This window comes from Rhodofomes roseus, assembly GCF_022264815.1.
Source record: "Rhodofomes roseus strain CIRM-BRFM 1785 chromosome Unknown C8Q71scaffold_45, whole genome shotgun sequence".
NCBI lineage: Eukaryota > Fungi > Basidiomycota > Agaricomycetes > Polyporales > Fomitopsidaceae > Rhodofomes > Rhodofomes roseus.
In genome coordinates, this window is record NW_025953001.1 from 91,965 (window position 1) to 109,552 (window position 17,588).

Below are 17,588 nucleotides of genomic sequence, written 5' to 3' on the forward strand. Positions count from 1 at the left end.
ACGTCCGCCCCAGCCCAAATCTCAACGCGAAGGTGAAGAGGGGTGCGTGCGACGATCTCATCCTTTGTGTCTTTTATACAACTAGCTGCTTATACACTGACCGTCAGCGGACCTGAGTACGTGCTGCATTCCCTTGCGCCTAAGCATTGTGATCGTGTATTTGATGTGCGCGCTGGCTTTGACGAATTGATCGAAATACGCTTCGTAGCAGAGTTACCCCCCGTCGAGGTGCACACGTCTGCTCTGGGAGGTATCTAGGCCCTTGGGGGATTGGTAGCTTGGATAGGTTGTGGATAGGCTTGGACCAGACGAACCGGAACCTTGCCTTGCAGATCCCATGGCGAGAATGATCGCTATGGGCTCCGGATTGTAGCGGTGTACGTTGTCGTTACGCTTCCCTCTCGCTTCCCTCTGAGTCTCAGGTCTATGAAGGTGACGCACCAGGGAGATCTGATGAAGACGTGCCTTCGGTCTGGACTGTACTTGTCCGAGCTTGTCGCTCGCACTCTCCCACCTGGTTGTCAATTCCGCTCATTCTACGTCACAAGCTAGGTAAGCCTAGCTTCCGTAGCAGTTTGCTTGCGTAAGGTCGAGCCTACGAGACGTTGATGACAAAACCGCGTTTCGCAGTGTGAGCGTCTATGTTAGAGGCCTATTTCTTCATGAATTCAAGCTCGCACTGACGTTCTAGATCTCTACCCGACTCACCAAGTCTGACCTGGGCGAGAATGACTTGGCTTTGATTATTGTCCTCGAGGATGATGATGACTGGCAGCGTCTCAAAGCGAGCGGAGATGGGAGATTCGGACAGGCCACATGGCATGTCGCGTTGCTTTTGTTCGACGCGTGTGAGCCATTCCCGCTGCTTCCGCCGTCCGCAGACGCGACTACCGTCAGCTATATAGCCCTCGACGGAGGTGTCTGCTCGACGCATCCTATCCGGCTGTGCTGGTAACGAACGACTCACTGTATTGCTCTCGCTGGTGCGAGATCTACGTTCATCGCGACGACTCTGTGTAGCCCTACTCTCCTCCGAGGCGCAAACCACTCTCCTTAACCACCAGACCTGCTTCTCGCACTACGACATTACCCCTTCACGTACAATTACACATACCCTTCAATACCCAGCAGGACTACCATGGCTACTCTCACTGCCACTGCGCAGATCGTCCCCTCGAACGCGCCCGCGCGGCCCAGAGCTCTGGCAAGCACAGGCCCAGCTCTCAGCGGGAAGCTGCGCACTATACTCGCGCCCAAGCCGCGTGTCATCCCTTCGCCACCTAGCGATGCGTCGTTCCAAACACGCATACCGATCCGGAAGAAGCGCGAGCACTCCGAGGTTGCGCTGGACGAGAACGAGACGTCCGGCGATGTGAGGCAGGCGCACATCCGCCAGCGCTGCGACTCTGGCAGCTCAGTGCGGACCGTTTTACCTCGGACGCGGACGAACAGTCAAGAGAGCGTCCGCACGATCAAGCTCAAGGCTGAAACATTGGCCATCCCGAGGGCAAGCCTAAGTCTGAAGGCGAGTCCTACCGTACCAGCGCCCCCGCTAGTCAAGTCGTTGAGCGAGCCACCCCGCGCCACTCTGTCTCGCCCCGATCGCGCGAGCGCGCTTGCAAACATCGCGAGGACAGCGAGTGCGCTGCGGCGCACTACATACCACAACAAGGCCGGCGATGACGAGGCCAACACGCTGAGTTTCCCGTCCGACATTGCGTCGATCCCTGTGGCTCGGGTGCGTACTGGCATGGACAAGACGCGGCTCTCTGTCGCCCGGGACCAGTCACCACCCGTCGCCGCCAACAAGCTAGGGAAGAGTCTGAAGCGCACGAAGTCGCGCCGTGACCTGCTCGTGGAGAAGGACTATGATCACCTCGATCGGCTCTGTAAGACGTCTGTGTCTGTCGAGGTGTACGAGGCTCAGGTGGACGCCGCGCTCAGCGAGATCAGGCGGGCGAAGGAGGCGCACCGCGAGCTCCTCGACGACGAGGATGAAGAGATCGTCCAGAAGGTCGTCCGGGACGTGGTCGCGGACCCGGACGTCGCTGCTGAGGCCGAGGCACTGAGGCGCTCCCCGAGAGGACGTATCGTCATGGACGACCTCGAGGAGATCCCGGATGTGTTCTCTGACGAGGAAGAGGACTCGCGGGCGTGGCTCGGCGAGCGAGCTCCGTCGGTCCCGCCGTTTGCGCGCTGGGAGGCCCACGAGCGCTTCGACGTGATCGTAAAGCCTATGAACAAACACAGCACGATGTGGGACGTCGACTTCGAGTGCGTCACCCTCTCCACCTCTCGTCGTTCCCGCTGACCATCATCCGCAGGGACACCTATGCTTGGCAAGGCCTTCTTGTCGTCACCGACGCGAAGCCCTACACCGGTATACCGCCGCGCTTACCCATGCTCGACATCGACCTCGAGTGGCGCACGATCGACACGCGCGCGCGCACCCTCCGGAGCGACAGCGAGCCTGAGTACGCGGCGCATTACGAGGGCGCGGCGCTTCCTGGCACGCAGATTCTCGCGCAGATGAAGCCCACCAGGGGCATCTACACGCAGCCGGTGTGGACCTTCCTGCAGCCAGACTGGCCCGGTGCGGGCGCTGGCGGCGCATGGGCGCTGCGCTTCTGGGTGCCCGTGCCGATGCACCTGTTTAGGGGCCGCGACGTGCGTAGGTTTGTCGTTGACGCGCGCGTGGTGTTTGGCGGCGGCGGGTGCGAGGATACGGCGGGCGTGGGCCACTCGGAGAGGGTGGACGTCACGATCGAGCACCTCCGCCGCGAGCGGGATATGAAGATCACCGCAGTGAAGGAGTGAGGTTACTGCTTGGCTTTGCACTTTACGTCTTGGGTTTTTTCTTGCTGGTTTGAGGGTTGAAGATACTGTATCATCACTCGTTGATTTACTGACTGTAGCATAGGACTCGTTGTGCTGTCTCATAGTGTCATTGTCTGGACTCTGCTCTCGTCGTTACTCTGTAGCTTTACTGTCACGCCGTCTGCTGCAGCTGCGCTGTATGCAACCACGTTATGTCATGACTCTTGCCTTGGATCCATTCCCCGACTGCCAGAGACGAGGAAGAGGATGTTGCCGGCGAACGTGATTGGCTATGATCGCGTGAGTCACATGACAAACGCGTCGCGACGCGTGCCTGCCATATGGGGACGACCACCGAGCGACAGACGCTCTCACGCACGTCCTGCAAGACCTTTGTCCATTCGCGGGCCCAAAACCCCCACCCCCGCTAAAGATGTGACTCGCACCGCCCTTCGGGCTATTCTTCTCTTGATTCCCACCCATCCAACTTGTCGGGCTAGTACCGCATTCGCCTCGCCTATCCTTGAACGCGAGCGTGGCAGGTCTTGAAGCTTGAAGATCATCAGCCCTGACTACATCCACTTCGCATTAGGTCATTGAGCGTACCAAATGGCCTCCCTTCTTGCCGCGTTCAAGTGAGTGGATTGACAACTTGGTTCCATCTTCGAACGTCTCGCTTACAGGTCGATGTTTCGTGCCCAGTCAAGCACTGGTGACCAGGCCCATGCTGACCCGGTCTGCGACTTCAATGTCGATGTTTGCGCTCGGTGATATAATGGCACAGCAACTCGTTGAGACAAAGGGTCTGCAGCACGACGTAAGCCTTGCGCTTCATCGACTACACACCCCTTTCCGCTTTACTGAGTGCGCTTCCCGTGTCTAGCTAGTGCGGACTGGCCGCGGCGCTCTCTATGGCGGTGAGCACGGCGCGTTGATCTCAAAGACCCCTGGGGAATGACTCTAAGCCAGCGACCATCTTTGGTCCGACATATACGACGTGGTTGAAATGGCTCAACAGCCTCAAGTTCTCGTCTAGGTTCAGGGAGATCATATGTAAGGTGTTCCTTGACCAGTTCGTCTACGCACCAAGTGAGCTCGCATTCTAGACGTCACTTGACCCTCGTGCTAATCTTCGTGCCCCCAGCAATTATCGCGACGTATTTCACGACGATGACATTCATGGAAGGGAAGACAGCAGCGGACGCGAAGGAACGACTACGGACGGTACGCTTCCAACTCAGCACATTCCATCTATCGACGCGTTCTGACGCGTTCTGCGCACTAGGCGTATCCGCCAGCAGTGGTTCGGAGCTGGTGAGCGCTTGAATCTGAACGCTTCTCGCGTCGCATAGCCCCCAACTGAAACCGGTGTCTTCACAGCTCGATCTTCGTCCCCGCGCAGGCACTCAGCTTCTCCCTCGTCCCGGTGCAATACCGATTCTTCGTGGTCACGACGATCTCGCCCTTCTGGAGTATGCATTATATGTGTTCTGTCTCGGCTTAGATTGTAGCGCTGATGTTGTCCGTCATAGACACCTACCTCAGTGCGGTCAATGCGCGGAATTCCCGCTTGCAAGAGGCACAGCGGATAGCGCATGGCGACGATGTCGGGCAGCGGCATGGGTCCGACTCCCGTTCAGCGTAACTACTGTCTTGTTTTGTTGGATGTAGAAGACACGGCCGTTTCAAGTTGCATGAATAACTTCCGAGGTGGGTCGATCTCGGTTCACATCCCTTTTGCGGTGGCAGCACTGAGCGGTGCATGAGCGCAGCACGGACCCGCACTCTTCATTGAGTTGCCCATCTTAAGCACCGATGCATCATGACACCGTTACTGCAACGTTCGTGATGGGCACTACTAGGCCCTAAGACAGTCGCAACTCTGAAATAACATCCGTTGTCCTACTCATACATACATGACATCGCGCATAGGCTCTGCTTTCCGAAGACACTTACTCTGTCTGTGTCCCCCACTCAGAGTCATTGCTGCCATACCTGCCTCTCCTCGGCTCTCGCCTCCAAAACCTTCACGATCTCCTCAAAGCTGTCCACCACCAGATCAACCTCGCCTCCCTCTCTCTTCGTGCGCACGTCAGGCGGGGAATCTGGCTCGCGCGGACGGCGCACGAAGACGGTGCGCAGCCCGTGCGACGCCGCCGCGCGGAGGTCGTAGATGTGCGCGGCGACCAAGCAGAGCTGCGAGGGCGACGTGATCGCGAGGTGGTGCAGCGCGCCGAGGTACATCTTGGGGTTGCTGGGGCGCGCGTCAGCAGGTGTGGGAGGGGCAGGAGAGGGACGTACGGCTTGTAGGAGCCGAGGAGCTCGGGGGAGAGGACGACGTCCCATGGGAGGTCAGCGAATTTCGCCTGCACGTCCATGCGTCGATCGGTGAGCCGGTGTCCCTCCATTAGTCCACCGTGCCGGGGTGCGCACCATGTCGACCAGACCCCGCACGCTCCCGTTCGAGAGCGTCCCGATGATGGCGTGTTTCTTCATGCCGTGCAGCCCCGCGGACGTGTCCGGCCACCCCGGTAGGCGGTTCCAGAAGAGCACGAGCTCGTGTCGCGCGGTGTCGTCGAGGTGCGGCGCGAGATGCGACCAGCGGTCGGTCGCGAGCATATCGTCGAGGATCTGCGAGGCCATTCAGTAAGTTACGAAGGGAGGGTGATGACGGAGGCCAGTGAGCACGTACCTCTTTGTGAAGCTGATCGAGGTTGAGGGGGCCTGGGCCGCCAGATGCGACGGAGGCACTACCGTTACGGGTCCGTGAGAAGGATGGGCAATAATGGGAGCATGAAGATGTTGCGCTTACGTCCTCTGGTAGTCCCCGTCCCTCCATTGCTCCGCGAACTCGTCCCAGTCTGGGGTGTCCGGTGTGTTCGCTCTCATCCGCTTTGCGAGGAAGAAGGGGACGCGACTGACCTTGGTCAGGTGCGACGGCACCGAGCTTTGCCTCGAGCTGATCGTACATGCCCTTGCGCAAGTTGACGACCGTGCCGAACACGTCGAATACAAAGGCCTGCACGCCCTCGAGCGGATTCGGAGACTCTGCCGACATACCAGCGTTCGATGCTGAGCACAATCTGGTCCGTTGAATGTCTGCTATCGAATGCCTGGACTATCAGGGTTTATATACAGCGCGGCACCCATGCGGTACTGGCGGCACAACCGGGCGAAACCGGAGAATGGGGAGGTTGACTCGAACTCGGACTGCCGTGTCTGGTGCGGCGAATGGTCAGTCGACCTGATGGTCATGTGTCCGTGCTGAAACATGCAGGAGTACGTCAGTCAGTTCATGAAAACGCCTACACTGGATGTGCGAAACACCTGCGTGCGCGAGCTCGGAGAGACTACATTCACAGGTGTTGTTAGCGCTGTCCTTAGCGTCTCGGCACACGGGCAGTTGCTACGACTGAATACTCAAAACAATATGCTTACCTCGTCATCCGACAATCCTCTGAGCATGACAGATCGGGTGTGCAGTCACAACTCGTTGACTCCGCGCCCAACGTCAGCTTGACCCCAGAGATATGCGGAAGGAGGCGACTACGCGGGCGGTGGAGACCACGGCTTGAGCGGAGGATTAGGAAGGTTCCGTGTTGCTAGTGGATGTTCAGGATATTTGCGTCAACGAAATTTCGGGTTTCGAGCAGTCGGCTGTCGTGCATGGGTACAGTCATATCCAGTTATGCAGATGCTGCTCGATTGGGAACTACACACATGTGGTGCATCACACTGTATATATGTGCACGCACGTTCCAGTGCTACAATACGGACGTCTGCCAGCGCGCTAAGAACGTATATGGCAAGGAAGCGACGTACTTACAGCTGTCACAATTCCACGTGGTCTAAAGACCAGTACCAGCATTGCTGATCCAGAGACCGTGGAAGAGGAGAGCGATAACAGCAAAGAGGTTAAGCAGCGAGCTAACCCCGTGCAGCGTGCTGAACTTGCTGTTGAGTGCCTTCATGGCGTCGGACACCTGTCGGCATGGCGTCATCGTCAACGCCCATGCTGGAGGTATAGCCGGCATAAGTACGTACGCCTTCCTCGTTGTAGGACTTTCCCTCGGCTTTCTCTAGCTTGTGCCTGTCAAACATGATTCTGCGATGCAGACGTAAATAAGAGGAATGTGCATGGATGACTGTGGTGCACGTACTTGCTCGTCAATGGTCCCGCGACAAAATGGTTCGCCGACTGCATGACAAGAACGGACGACAGTGTGTACGTCTGCGCTACATCCGCGACAGCCGGGGAGAGGTGCGCCGACACAGCCGGATGGGCGCGTACCCAGAGGACGAGGAGCACGGCGGACGCGACAATGCTTTGAACGAAGTAGATGGGGAAGACACGATGCTGGAGGGCACCAAACTGGTGTCTGGCTGAGAACGGCCCTCAGTCCCATGGCGGCTTAGATATCGCGAGAGACACGTACGCAAGGCTCTGTAGGCAATGGGGCCTATGGTACCAAAGTTCACCTCAGCACTCGACACATTGCAGAACACGTACCCGCAAAGAACGTAACCCAGATTGCTAGCGTGCGATTGTGGTCAAGACCATTTCAACGACGTGGCGGTGATCTGAAACACGCACACATGCCCAGAAGCCAAGCATAACCGACGGTATACAGGCTCCTGAGATTGAACAGGGCCCAAATGGAGGCAAGAGTCAATGTCTCTGGCTGGGACATATCGCACAAGTCTGCGGTAGTGGTGGTAGCGGACGACGGCAGAGGCGCCGGCGTAGCAGCCAATCATGGCCATCATAGCACTCACTAGCCGCCACGGCTTACTGATGGGTAACATACGCATTAGAAGGTCAACTATCGACTATATATAAGTTTGTATGGATTGCACCATACCCACACGGCCCGCCGACGAGGTCCGGCGGCGCTCTGGACTATAAAACTCTCATCATGGCGGCCGTCGAGCACCCTGCTCGCTATCCGAAGGCGTCTCCCAGTGCCCAGCGACGACCATGGCCGACGAAAAGCGCGTTCAAGCAGGCCAGTCGTCGCGTACCAGCGGAGAGACTCTCGCCGTAGGGGACGCTGCCTCTGTTCCGAAGGCGGAAGACTCATTCACTCCCATCACGAAGGACCTCGGTTTCATTCCAATTCCCAGAAGATTGCGTTACGACCCAGAACGACCGGTCCATTTTGGCCTCCTGCTGAATGCGACGTTTGGAATAGCAAGCACATTCAGTAAGTCACGACTCACCAATTGGTATCACTCGAGTGGAACTCCGCGGTTGAACAGGGTTGAACTGACTGCGTTGTAACAGTCGTCGCAAACTTGTATTATTGCCAACCGCTTTTGATCGAATACTCAAAGTCGTTCGGTGTCACGTATGACGAAGTCTCAAACATTCCAACGTTGATACAGGCAGGGTGAGTTCATTTCACAGAAATCCAGTATCACCCGTATCTAGGAGCTATTGACCAGTAACTCACAAATGCCTCAATATCCAGATATGCAACCGGCATCGTATTCATCTCCACCTTGGGCGACCTCGTCCGCCGCCGAGGGCTTCTCCTACTCTTGGTGTTCATTTCCGCCTCCCTCACCATCGGCCTCGCCGTCACGAACAGCCTGGCCGCCTTCGAAGCGATCTGCTTCATCATCGGCATGGTTAGCGTCGTCCCGCAGATCCTCATGCCGCTCGCCGCAGACCTCGCCCCTCCAGAACGCCGCGCCTCCGCGCTCTCCATCGTCCTCGCCGGCCTCCTTCTCGGAGTGCTCATCGCGCGAGTCCTTGCTGGCATCATCGCGCAGTTCGCGTCGTGGCGGGTGGTGTATTACATGGCCATCGGTGTGCAGTACGCCGTGTGGGGCTTGCTCTACTTGATGTTGCCTGACTACCCGGCGAAGAACGCGGGTGCGACGTACTTCGGTATCCTGTACAGCATGGCGAAGTTCAGCGTCACGGAGCCGCAGCTCATCCAGGCGGCGCTCATCAACTTGGCCTCGAGCGCGTGCTTCTCGAACTTTTGGGTGCGTGTGCTCGCTGTTCCGCGCTCGATCGTGTGCTCAGCCGGCGTATAGGTAACACTCACCTTCCTGCTCGGTGGCCCGCCATACTACTACTCAACGTAAGTCTCTCGTTCATTCTGCTACTCCCACCTCCCGCTCATCCCTTCTGGCAGGCTGGTCATTGGCCTCTTCGGCCTCGTCGGCATGTTCGGCGTAGCGATGGCCCCCTTGGTTGGGCGCGTCATCGACGGGCTGGTCCCCTGGTTCGCAGGCGTGGTCGCGATCCTCTGGCTGCTCGTCTTCCAGTCAATCGGCGTGGGCGCCGACGGGATCAACATCGCCGCGGTCGTGTTCGTCTGCATCGGGCTCGACGTCTTCCGGCAGATGGTCCAGGTCTCGCTGACGAGCTCCGTCTTCGGGCTCGACGCCTCCGCGCGCTCGCGCCTGAACGCGGTTCTTCTTCTCTCGGTGCGTTCGCAGCGCATATACGCGCGGTGGATGCGTGGCTGACGCCGGTGTGCAGCTGTTCATGGGCCAGGTGATGGGTACGTCTGTCGGCACACAGGTGTTCGTGAAGTACGGGTGGCGTCCCGCAGCGGCGCTCTCCCTTGCGTGGACGGGCTTCATGCTGTTCATGATGCTCCTCCGCGGCCCGCACGTCAAGAGGTACACGTGGTTCGGATACGAGGGCGGGATCGAGGCGCGGAAGAGCAAGCTGGCGGAGCGGGAGAGGCAGCGTGAAGCAGACGCGGAGGCGGCTGTGGCAGCTAATGAGCTTGGGAGCGCAGACGTCGAGGAGACGTCGGATAGCAAGGAAACGAGAGGGGCGACAGCGAAGAGCGAGAAGCAGGCGATCGTAGACGAGGAGAGGGGTGCGGCGCCCGTAGACTCGTTGCCTAGAGCAGGTTCGTAAGATGTGAGTTCTGTGCATTATTCAGTACTGACTGGTCCTTGAAGGCGCGTAGTCTGCGAGACATTCAATCCACCATAGATTGCTTAGACCCCCACGGGACGGAAACTACTGTATCCATATGACATAGACTAATGACGAGTTGGTATGTGAGGCTCTCAGCACTGTCAAGATGGGAATACCCAGCTTATGGCAGCACTACCATGCTGCACAGAACACGGACAAATCAATGGACATGCTGCCGCAATATTAATGTCTCCAACCTGCAGGCCCTTTAAGTTATTGAATGATTCGCACATGTTTAACCCATCGAACGCGTTCCTCGATGATATAAGCTGACGTGCTCGCGCGTGCTGCAGCGAGGAGTTCTAGTCAGGACGCATGACCACCAGCTGTCCATTTATCACGATAGTCACAACAGTCCGAGTCGATCTCCCCACCCTCCGGCTTCGTCCGGCTGTGTCACCAATACCTCAGAGTCATAGGTGCCGCGCTATATATACCCTGTGATAGTCTTGACACTCGATAGCGGACACGCGCACTCACACTCGGCTCAACAGCAAGCTCTGGTATGTCGTCAGAGACTCAGAACCCGCTCGAAGGCGTACAAGCCTTCGTGTTCGACGTGTTCGGCACGGTCGTAAACTGGCGCAAGGGCATGTACGACCAGCTCGAAGCAAAGCTCGGTGCCGTCGCACCCGACCAAGGTCAGTCGCATCCACTCCCATTCCACCGCGAAGAGCAACAAACGGGGCGCCCCAGACTGGGACGTGTTCGCGGAGCAGTGGAGGAAGGGGTACTACAAGAAGACGTGAGCGTACCAGCAATCGCGATCACGCTCCTACTGCCCACCCTACTCACACATCCGTAGTGCCTCCGTCGCGTCCGGCGGCTCAGGCCCCCTCAACGTCGATCAGCTTCACAGGGAGGTGCGCACTCAGCCTCCGCCACGATCCTCCCATCGCATCTCACTGGATTGCCTCGCAGATCCTCGACGATATGCTCGCGACCGACCGCCAGTGGTCACATCTTGCGCCCCACCTCGACGACATCGCGCGGCACGAGCTCGTCCTCTTCTGGCACCGCCTGCCGGGGTGGCCGGACACGTCCGCGGGGCTGCACGGCATCAAGAAACACGCCATCATCGGGACGCTCTCGAACGGGAGCGTGCGGACTCTGGTCGACATGGTGCGCACTCGGGCCTTGTGGGCTGACGGATGCGGAATGGCTCACCGATCGACGGACGGACGTGCAGGCGAAGTTCGCTGACCTCCCATGGGACGTCGTCCTCTCCTCCGAGCTCCTCGGCTCTTACAAGCCGTACGTCCCTCTCCTGCCCTTCCCGCACCCGCTGACACACCTCATCCGCCCGCGCTCCAGAAATCCGAAAACGTACCTCGGCGCGCTGCACCACCTCTCGCTCACCTCGCCGCCGCAGCTCTGCATGGTCGCCGCGCACATCTACGACCTCCGCGCAGCCGCGTCGCATGGGCTGCGCACCGTCTTCGTGCGCCGCCCGCGCGAAGCGGACTCGCCGCCTGACGTGCGCGCGAAAACGGAGGGTGGAGAGGTCGATATGGTGGTGGACAGCTTTGAGGAGATCGTGAAGGTTTTGGAGGCAAGAGCCGAGGAGAGGCAAGTATGGCAGCAATGAGTGGGGGGAAACGGACGGACGGAGTAATTGTCTTCGGAAAGCAAACCTGAGCGCGGTAGCATGTATGAACAAGAGGGCGAATACGAGAGTACTCGTATATGTAGTCTTCGATACGACTGATTGGTAGATGGCGATGAACCAAGCGATACGCATATATGGCGGGTTCAAAGGGCCCCAAAGCACGCGAAGTCGGTACACATCACAAACGTCCGATTGGGTGTTCCCGGCACCTCGTCTGGCTCTATCCGGACCTCGCATACATTGTCGTTATCTTCGTCAGTCGCATTGTCGTCTGTGCGCTCTTCCGGGTTTAAAGCGCGTTTGTATGAATCCTCCTCGTCTTCCGTCATGCAATGAGTCTTGAGTTTTGTTGTGAGCTCGGGCCATGGCGCATGAACCGAGCGTTCGGTGTGCATATATGCATCACAAACCACGGCCCCGTCTTCCTACTGTTGCGCCGGCGGGACTTCCCCAATGTCCTCATACCACTCCTGGTACCAAAAGTCAGTTCATGATGGCTCACAATACCACCAATAGTTCTCCTCCGCCGCGGTGACAAAAACGGGCTACACTTCAGATGAGATCAACGCACCTCCGGCTTCTCCCTGATGAACCTCTCCATAAGGTCGATGCACTCCGGGTCGTCCAGCACGACGACGTCGACGCCGCGCGACCGGAGGAGCTCCTCGTCTCCGACGAAGTTGTGGTGCTCACCGATTACGAGCCGAGGGATCTTGTACAACAGGATCGCACCGGAGCACATTGAACAAGGCGAGAGCGTCGTATACTGTAGTGTGTTGAATTATTGAGTATCGGCCCAAGCGAACCAGTAAAGGAAATGAAGAGGTCGATATGCGGGAACGTAGACGCACCATCGTCGCCTGGCGATATACCTCTGCCTTTAACCGCCCCGCGTCGAGCAGCGCCGCCGTCTCTCCATGCAAAATGGGGGAGTCGAGCTGCACGCGTGAGTTATGGCCCTGGCCGAGCACGACGGGCGCACCGCTCGGCTCACCCGGTGGGTGCGGGAGCACGAGCGACGCACCGATGGGCACGCCGCCCTCGGCGTACGACTTGCGCGCGGCGGCGAGGGCGGTGCGCAGGCCGAGGGCGTCTTGCGGGGAGAGCGAACTGCTGGTGCTGCTGGTGGGCGGGGGAGTCATCGGGGAAGGTGGTGGGAGGAGGAGAGATAGGAGGGACGTGGCAGATGAGTGGGCAAACATCGTTCCTAGTGCCTGGGTCAGGGCCACGCACCGATAATGTCGCCTGCTCTGTGGATCATATAATCATGAAGTGAAAGCAAAGTGAAAGACACAGTAAGTCGTATCGCAAGCTACCGATGATACCTGCGATCAGAGTGGTTCATGATCATGCAACATGTTTGCTTTTGCTAGTATCCTTCGCCGTTCACTGCCATGCATATACGCTCACGTACATGTCACCGTCGTGTCAGCGTGCCCTATTGCTCAATGAAAGAATCCAATTCAACTATTGTTGCCGGAAATTACTATGCGATCCTAGTGCTAATGAAGGAACAAGAACAATCCAAGAAATGAGATACATATAGATGAAGATGAACGACGACTGTCACACGAGTCTAAGCACTCCCCACACGTACTATACCTCGTTGTTGCCCCAAGGGGAGGGGGAGGTGTTGAACAGGGCCTTCGCAATCACGAAGGACAATTCGTGGGCCGGGGGCATCTCCGGCGGGGCGTCCATCACATCCTCATCCGCCTCGTCCGGCACTGGCGACAACGGGCCGTCGAAGGGGTCGCTCCCGAACTTTTCGTCCACATCCTCCGAATCAGACTCAGATGACCAACCTCCCGCAAGTATCCTCCGCTTGCCAATATACGCGCGCCTCCAGGGCGGGACAGGTTCATATCCCGCTTCGACGTCCTTGCCCTGGGTCCCGGCACCCCAGCTGGGATCAGGCTTCCCAATAAAGACCCGCCGCTTCGGCGCCCGCGGAGGCACCGCCGCAAGTGCGGCGAGCGGCTTCAAAACGACAGCCTGCTTGTCCGCATTGATGTACGCCCCGCCCAATCGCGCGCCGTCGATGCCATATACAGATCCCCAGAACAACCCGCTCGTCAGCTGGTCTGCGTGGTTCTCCGGCAGAGGCTGTGGTGAGGGAGACTTGCGCCGCGGTCGAGCGCTGGTGGTTGACGCTATACAGAGGAAGATGTCAACGTATGCCCTTGCCACTGGCTAAACAATCAGGACGTACGTCGTGGCTCTCGTTTGGACTTGGCTGCCTTCGGTGTAGCCTTCGGCTTGCCTCTAATGATAGGCTCGAGGGTCTCGTAGTCGATCTGATAGCGTGGCATTGGCACGTAGGTCTCACCGCGCTTCTGGCAGCACGCCGTGCAAGTGCAAGTCTGCTCGCAATAGGGGCACCGGAACATCGTGGCGTAATCATTGAACTGAATTTTCGGATACCTGTCAAGCGTATGGCCCAAACGGAGGGCCGGAATTCGAAGTGAGTACAACTTCAGAGAGGACGGAAGCAAGACCGACACTGACTTCTTCACGATACAGTTTATACAGAACCTCTTCCCGCATGGCTCCCCATCGTGTTTGAGAAGCGTGCAGCGCATCTTTGGTATGGGCGTAGTCCGTCGGCAGTGGTGGCAGAACGTAACCTCCACCGGCACCTCGTACTCCCCATCATCGACTTCCGCTATCTTGACTTTGCCAATCGCCGTCGCCTTCCCCTTGCCTTTGCCCTTTCCCTTACTGGGTTTCTCTTCATAGTCGGAGTCGCGGGGGTCTTCCGTAGCAGCGAGAGTCTGTTCGTCGCTGCTCGGTCCGTTCGTACCTTCCTGTACCGGCTCGGAGGGCGACCGCGTACGCTCGAGCGTAGACGACTGACGCTCGGACGGAGACCGAGATCGCTCGGGCTCAGGCTCAGGTAGTGGAAGGGGTGCCCCGAGTAGCGTTGGGTCGATCGTCCCATCCCCGAGCTCCAGAAACTGCATACCGACTGTCCCCGCTGCTTGTTCTGCGAACGATATGCCGACCTCCGCGTCTCCTCGCTCAGGCCCTCCGAAGGGCATGGCAATCATTCCGTTTGCCGCTTCACGTGTTTCAAAAGTCGTGCCAGTCGACGCATCTCCCCGCTCACGCTCGCGGGAGAGCGAGTCTATCTCACCGCTTCCGCTTGCTTCTCCATCCTCTCGAAAGGACAGCTCCATCGGCCCGCTTTCTTCTTCAGGCCCACCAAAGGGCAGTCCCATCGCCGCGCCTCCCTGCTTACCCCCCTGCCTCTGCTCCCGTCCGCGCGCATGCTCATCAAACGAAATAAAAAACGCCTCCAAGTCCCGCCCCTCTTCCCGCGGCGCGACCGACTCTCGCCGCTGGATCTGGACACGCATTGGCGCGCTCAAGGAAAGCGGGTCGGCGAGGTTATTCTGTAGCATCGACGGCGGAAGCGCGTGCGCGTGCGGAAGGCCGACGTATCCTGGAGGAGCGGGCGGAGGCGGGGGCAGGAGCGGGGGAGGATATCCCATCACTATTGGCACGTCATACGATGGTCCATAGTAGGGAGGCGGGGAACGGACTGACTGTGGGGGTAGTGATGGTGGAGGTAGCGATGGCTGCGGCGGAGGGACCCCCCCGCTCGCGCTCGCGCCCGCTTGTTTGCGCAATGCAGCCTTGCCCTTTGCCTCCCGTTTCCGGCGGGCTGACGAAGCCGATGCGTTCATGTTCGCCTTCGAAGTCGAAGGCTCGGCTTTCACTTTCTTCGACGTCGACGCGGACGCAGACGCAGAAGAGGACGCCCAACCAATTTGAGGGCCGGGCCCGAACGGTGTCATCAGCTTCTGCTTCTCCCTCTCTACCTGCTCCCTCCACAGCTTCATCACCTCCTCCTCTTCTCGCGCCCGCCTACGCCACCAATCCGCGCTGCGCCCAGGGGCGATGTGCCTCAGCGAAGCGCACAGCAGCAGAGAGGTCAGCGGTAGCTCGTCCGGGTAGTCGACCTCGACGCCTGCTATCTCCAGCGGAGCGAAGCCATCCGCGGGAACAATTGCGGTGTTCGCGTTCGGCGGGGCGAAGTTGGCATATTTGTCGTGATAAGGGTCGGGAGGCGGTGGGGTGGCCGGGAGCGACGGGTACCGGACGGAGTTTGGTGGTTCGGGTAGCTGCGTCGTCGCACGCAACTCGCTCATTCGTGATACCGCCTTTTCCTTGCCTTTGGGGTCTGCCCGTTTACGCGGTTGGGGTGGAGGCTGAGCTGTGCGCACTTCACTACTATTGCGCGCGACGGACGTATCCTTCTTCATCGGTCTCTTCCGCTTCGATGAGTCTGGTGGAGGCGGGCCGGCCTGGAGCTGAAGTTCCGCCGCGAGGTCGAGGCTCGCGACTACCTTGATCGTTTGTTCCGCGCGCTCCTTGGCCTTACGCTTGGGGGTCTTCCCCCCGTTCACCTCTATGGGCACGTACAACTCCATGGGGAAATACTCCTCGCGCGAGACGCCCTGTGGGAAAGGAGGCACATTAACGTAACAAAGTTGCCGGTTCTTCGTTCCACCATGCAACGAGCGATGTGTTGATCGAGTTTGGAAAGGTGGGGGGGAGATAGAACGGTATAACGTGGATGGGCCGGCTTCGGCCTCGTATGCATGCCTTTGCTTCTGCTGCTTTCTAGGCGGCGGAGCTGTCGAGTCACGGCTAGTCGAGCCAGGACTTGGCGATTCCTAACGAAAGGTCAATACGCATATAACCAACATTTTCAGCGCACGCACGAAGAAGGTCCTCTTGATACCATGACTGCTAGTGCTGCTGCCCCTAGATGCCAACCGTGTGAAGCTCGTGAACGATGTGAACGATTCGGATGGTCCAAGATTCCCTAGACGAGGAGGTGGGCCGGACGATCGTACGCCTAGCTGGTCTGAAGACGGGCCTGCTTGTGGCGAAGCAAGTGCATTGAGCACTGCTGCCGCTGCGATCCGTGGGACGGCGCGGCGACGCGACCTGCTCGATCCTGAGTCGGAAGGCATGTCTTGAGACTGTCGATCAGGCGCATCGGTAGTGATATCAGCCATCTCAACGTCTGCATCTTGCGCAGGAGTAGAGTCGTGAATCCCAGGTGAACTTTCCGTACGCGTAGCATCGATGTACTTCGAGGATCCAGAAGGCGCGTCTGTAGACACCACAAGAGAGCCAGCAGGAGGCGCAGTAGATGAAGCTGAATTTGTTTTCGAATTTGACAATGCAGTAGTATTCTGTTGACGTTGCAATGCATAAGCTTCCACAAAGTAGTCTGTACAATGCATACGCACTGAATTCACATCAGAAGGTATCGCCGACAATGGCACTTCGAGTGTTGATTGCAAAGGTTCGGGATCAACCGCAGTTGAACCCTTCGAGGAAGGCTCGGAAGGTACTTGCATATCAAGCAGAGGGGTTGAGGACTGTGCAGTTGGAGGAGTCGAAGGTCTTGACTTCACCTAACATCCGCACGTCGACCCATGAACATCCTGTGCACAACAGAATGAAAAGAACCACGCACCGCCGTCTGCACCAAATGATCCGTGACCTCACTGCCAGCTACGCGCGTATCGACCTCCTGTGCAGGAAGCTAAACGGAAGAAGAAGTCAGCTGCGCGCCCACCGTGGCACACAAGAAGCAACCCAGCACGCACCGCGATCCCCGCCTGAACTGGCTCCGGCTCCGAGGCTGACTCTGGCAGAAACAGCATTTTGTCGACAGCACGCTCAGGACTCCCAGACACGGGTACAGCCCGCTCTTCGTTGGTCGTTGGCGATGGCGGCATGTCGAACGAACTTGTACGATCTTCACCAGGCCGCAACTTGGACACACGCTCCGCAGAAACTGCACTGGTACTGGGCCCGCTCTGCGCTGCCTGCGCCGCCAGCGAGGGGTTGCTGTCGTCCGCGGAAGTGTGTGGGGAGGGCGATGAGTGTCGGGACGAAGAGGCCCTGCCGTCCCAGTTGGCGAGAGAGGAATAGGCCATGTCGACCTGAAGTAGGCGGAGGGGCCAGGCGCCTGTGAGAGCTGCTTCGAGTCGAGGCGCGTCCCGCCGCCGCGCCGATTGCGGTATCAACGCGTGACGTGACCCACGCGTCCAGTCACATCCTCGGCTGCCCCCGATCGCAACGGCGCGCCACCTCCCAACCGAGCGGTGAAGTCCACCTACTTGCATTTGACGACACTACCGTGCAGACAGGCATATATGATGCGATGCAAGTACTACAAGTAGCAAG

The 17,588-nt window shown here is 58.5% G+C and overlaps 9 protein-coding genes across 9 annotated transcripts; 4 read left to right on the forward strand and 5 right to left on the reverse strand.

The window, feature by feature from the left end:
• The first annotated feature begins 1,036 nt into the window (after positions 1-1,036).
• C8Q71DRAFT_452339 (uncharacterized protein) lies at positions 1,037-2,903 on the forward strand. Its single transcript, XM_047918632.1, has 2 exons — positions 1,037-2,274; positions 2,325-2,903. The coding sequence occupies exons 1-2, from the start codon at positions 1,139-1,141 to the stop codon at positions 2,815-2,817; spliced, it is 1,629 nt and encodes a 542-aa protein (XP_047772514.1). The 5' UTR covers positions 1,037-1,138; the 3' UTR covers positions 2,818-2,903.
• Positions 2,904-3,181: 278 nt separating this feature from the next.
• On the forward strand, positions 3,182-4,683 carry C8Q71DRAFT_792178 (uncharacterized protein). Its single transcript, XM_047925399.1, has 8 exons — positions 3,182-3,452; positions 3,520-3,634; positions 3,701-3,734; positions 3,787-3,906; positions 3,962-4,041; positions 4,103-4,131; positions 4,198-4,289; positions 4,350-4,683. Exons 1-8 carry the CDS (start codon positions 3,427-3,429, stop codon positions 4,460-4,462), a joined length of 609 nt encoding a protein of 202 aa, XP_047772515.1. The 5' UTR covers positions 3,182-3,426; the 3' UTR covers positions 4,463-4,683.
• Positions 4,684-4,689: 6 nt separating this feature from the next.
• C8Q71DRAFT_452427 (HAD-like domain-containing protein) lies at positions 4,690-6,063 on the reverse strand. The gene is made up of 6 exons (XM_047918633.1): positions 5,740-6,063; positions 5,630-5,678; positions 5,510-5,567; positions 5,251-5,448; positions 5,119-5,183; positions 4,690-5,071 (listed from the first exon to the last, which is right to left on the reverse strand). Exons 1-6 carry the CDS (start codon positions 5,873-5,875, stop codon positions 4,798-4,800), a joined length of 780 nt encoding a protein of 259 aa, XP_047772516.1. The 5' UTR covers positions 5,876-6,063; the 3' UTR covers positions 4,690-4,797.
• A 602-nt stretch (positions 6,064-6,665) lies between these two features.
• Positions 6,666-7,508, reverse strand: C8Q71DRAFT_799890 (uncharacterized protein; the record flags this gene model as incomplete). Its single annotated transcript, XM_047925929.1, has 6 exons — positions 6,666-6,800; positions 6,862-6,922; positions 6,978-7,200; positions 7,254-7,277; positions 7,328-7,351; positions 7,412-7,508. 6 exons carry the CDS (start codon positions 7,506-7,508, stop codon positions 6,666-6,668), a joined length of 564 nt encoding a protein of 187 aa, XP_047772517.1.
• A 147-nt stretch (positions 7,509-7,655) lies between these two features.
• On the forward strand, positions 7,656-10,037 carry C8Q71DRAFT_792194 (major facilitator superfamily domain-containing protein). The gene is made up of 8 exons (XM_047925400.1): positions 7,656-8,021; positions 8,102-8,207; positions 8,289-8,811; positions 8,863-8,909; positions 8,964-9,258; positions 9,314-9,695; positions 9,748-9,845; positions 9,915-10,037. The coding sequence occupies exons 1-7, from the start codon at positions 7,796-7,798 to the stop codon at positions 9,753-9,755; spliced, it is 1,587 nt and encodes a 528-aa protein (XP_047772518.1). The 5' UTR covers positions 7,656-7,795; the 3' UTR covers positions 9,756-9,845; positions 9,915-10,037.
• An 11-nt stretch (positions 10,038-10,048) lies between these two features.
• Positions 10,049-11,436, forward strand: C8Q71DRAFT_452624 (HAD-like domain-containing protein). Its single transcript, XM_047918634.1, has 6 exons — positions 10,049-10,407; positions 10,463-10,511; positions 10,572-10,629; positions 10,688-10,888; positions 10,956-11,020; positions 11,081-11,436. Exons 1-6 carry the CDS (start codon positions 10,272-10,274, stop codon positions 11,352-11,354), a joined length of 783 nt encoding a protein of 260 aa, XP_047772519.1. The 5' UTR covers positions 10,049-10,271; the 3' UTR covers positions 11,355-11,436.
• A 364-nt stretch (positions 11,437-11,800) lies between these two features.
• Positions 11,801-12,517, reverse strand: C8Q71DRAFT_718859 (cytidine deaminase-like protein; the record flags this gene model as incomplete). The annotated part of the gene is made up of 3 exons (XM_047921258.1): positions 11,801-11,845; positions 11,947-12,141; positions 12,227-12,517. The coding sequence occupies 3 exons, from the start codon at positions 12,515-12,517 to the stop codon at positions 11,801-11,803; spliced, it is 531 nt and encodes a 176-aa protein (XP_047772520.1).
• A 423-nt stretch (positions 12,518-12,940) lies between these two features.
• C8Q71DRAFT_452644 (uncharacterized protein) lies at positions 12,941-14,343 on the reverse strand. Its single transcript, XM_047918636.1, has 3 exons — positions 13,884-14,343; positions 13,588-13,828; positions 12,941-13,528 (listed from the first exon to the last, which is right to left on the reverse strand). The coding sequence occupies exons 1-3, from the start codon at positions 13,920-13,922 to the stop codon at positions 12,972-12,974; spliced, it is 837 nt and encodes a 278-aa protein (XP_047772521.1). The 5' UTR covers positions 13,923-14,343; the 3' UTR covers positions 12,941-12,971.
• C8Q71DRAFT_452643 (uncharacterized protein) lies at positions 14,344-17,485 on the reverse strand. Its single transcript, XM_047918635.1, has 6 exons — positions 17,006-17,485; positions 16,873-16,941; positions 16,643-16,810; positions 16,106-16,585; positions 14,925-16,057; positions 14,344-14,871 (listed from the first exon to the last, which is right to left on the reverse strand). The coding sequence occupies exons 1-6, from the start codon at positions 17,336-17,338 to the stop codon at positions 14,766-14,768; spliced, it is 2,289 nt and encodes a 762-aa protein (XP_047772522.1). The 5' UTR covers positions 17,339-17,485; the 3' UTR covers positions 14,344-14,765.
• Between the last annotated feature and the right edge of the window lie 103 nt (positions 17,486-17,588).

Excerpts from the sequence above, each read along its gene's own strand:
- C8Q71DRAFT_452644 (XM_047918636.1), bottom strand. The coding sequence starts at position 13,922 with ATGCGGGAAGAGGTTCTGTATAAACTGTATCGTGAAGAA. Across the intron at positions 13,829-13,883 it reads ATAAACTGTATCGTGAAGAA|GCCCTCCGTTTGGGCCATAC; the intron begins GTCAGTGTCGGT and ends CTTCGAATTCCG. Across the intron at positions 13,529-13,587 it reads GTCCAAACGAGAGCCACGAC|CGTCAACCACCAGCGCTCGA; the intron begins GTACGTCCTGAT and ends TCCTCTGTATAG.
- C8Q71DRAFT_452339 (XM_047918632.1), top strand. The coding sequence starts at position 1,139 with ATGGCTACTCTCACTGCCACTGCGCAGATCGTCCCCTCGAACGCGCCC. Across the intron at positions 2,275-2,324 it reads ATGTGGGACGTCGACTTCGA|GGACACCTATGCTTGGCAAG; the intron begins GTGCGTCACCCT and ends CATCATCCGCAG.
- C8Q71DRAFT_792194 (XM_047925400.1), top strand. The coding sequence starts at position 7,796 with ATGGCCGACGAAAAGCGCGTTCAAGCAGGCCAGTCGTCGCGTACCAGC. Across the intron at positions 8,208-8,288 it reads CCAACGTTGATACAGGCAGG|ATATGCAACCGGCATCGTAT; the intron begins GTGAGTTCATTT and ends CTCAATATCCAG. Across the intron at positions 8,910-8,963 it reads CCGCCATACTACTACTCAAC|GCTGGTCATTGGCCTCTTCG; the intron begins GTAAGTCTCTCG and ends CCCTTCTGGCAG.
- C8Q71DRAFT_792178 (XM_047925399.1), top strand. The coding sequence starts at position 3,427 with ATGGCCTCCCTTCTTGCCGCGTTCAA. Across the intron at positions 3,907-3,961 it reads CCAGTTCGTCTACGCACCAA|CAATTATCGCGACGTATTTC; the intron begins GTGAGCTCGCAT and ends TCGTGCCCCCAG. Across the intron at positions 4,042-4,102 it reads CGAAGGAACGACTACGGACG|GCGTATCCGCCAGCAGTGGT; the intron begins GTACGCTTCCAA and ends TCTGCGCACTAG.
- C8Q71DRAFT_452427 (XM_047918633.1), bottom strand. The coding sequence starts at position 5,875 with ATGTCGGCAGAGTCTCCGAATCCGCTCGAGGGCGTGCAGGCCTTTGTA. Across the intron at positions 5,679-5,739 it reads TGCCGTCGCACCTGACCAAG|ACTGGGACGAGTTCGCGGAG; the intron begins GTCAGTCGCGTC and ends CGGACACCCCAG. Across the intron at positions 5,449-5,509 it reads TCGATCAGCTTCACAAAGAG|ATCCTCGACGATATGCTCGC; the intron begins GTACGTGCTCAC and ends ATGGCCTCGCAG.
- C8Q71DRAFT_452624 (XM_047918634.1), top strand. The coding sequence starts at position 10,272 with ATGTCGTCAGAGACTCAGAACCCGCTCGAAGGCGTACAAGCCTTCGTG. Across the intron at positions 10,408-10,462 it reads TGCCGTCGCACCCGACCAAG|ACTGGGACGTGTTCGCGGAG; the intron begins GTCAGTCGCATC and ends GGGGCGCCCCAG. Across the intron at positions 10,889-10,955 it reads TGCGGACTCTGGTCGACATG|GCGAAGTTCGCTGACCTCCC; the intron begins GTGCGCACTCGG and ends ACGGACGTGCAG.
- C8Q71DRAFT_452643 (XM_047918635.1), bottom strand. The coding sequence starts at position 17,338 with ATGGCCTATTCCTCTCTCGCCAACTGGGACGGCAGGGCCTCTTCGTCC. Across the intron at positions 16,586-16,642 it reads TACCTTCTGATGTGAATTCA|AATACTACTGCATTGTCAAA; the intron begins GTGCGTATGCAT and ends CAACGTCAACAG. Across the intron at positions 16,058-16,105 it reads GTATCAAGAGGACCTTCTTC|GAATCGCCAAGTCCTGGCTC; the intron begins GTGCGTGCGCTG and ends ACCTTTCGTTAG.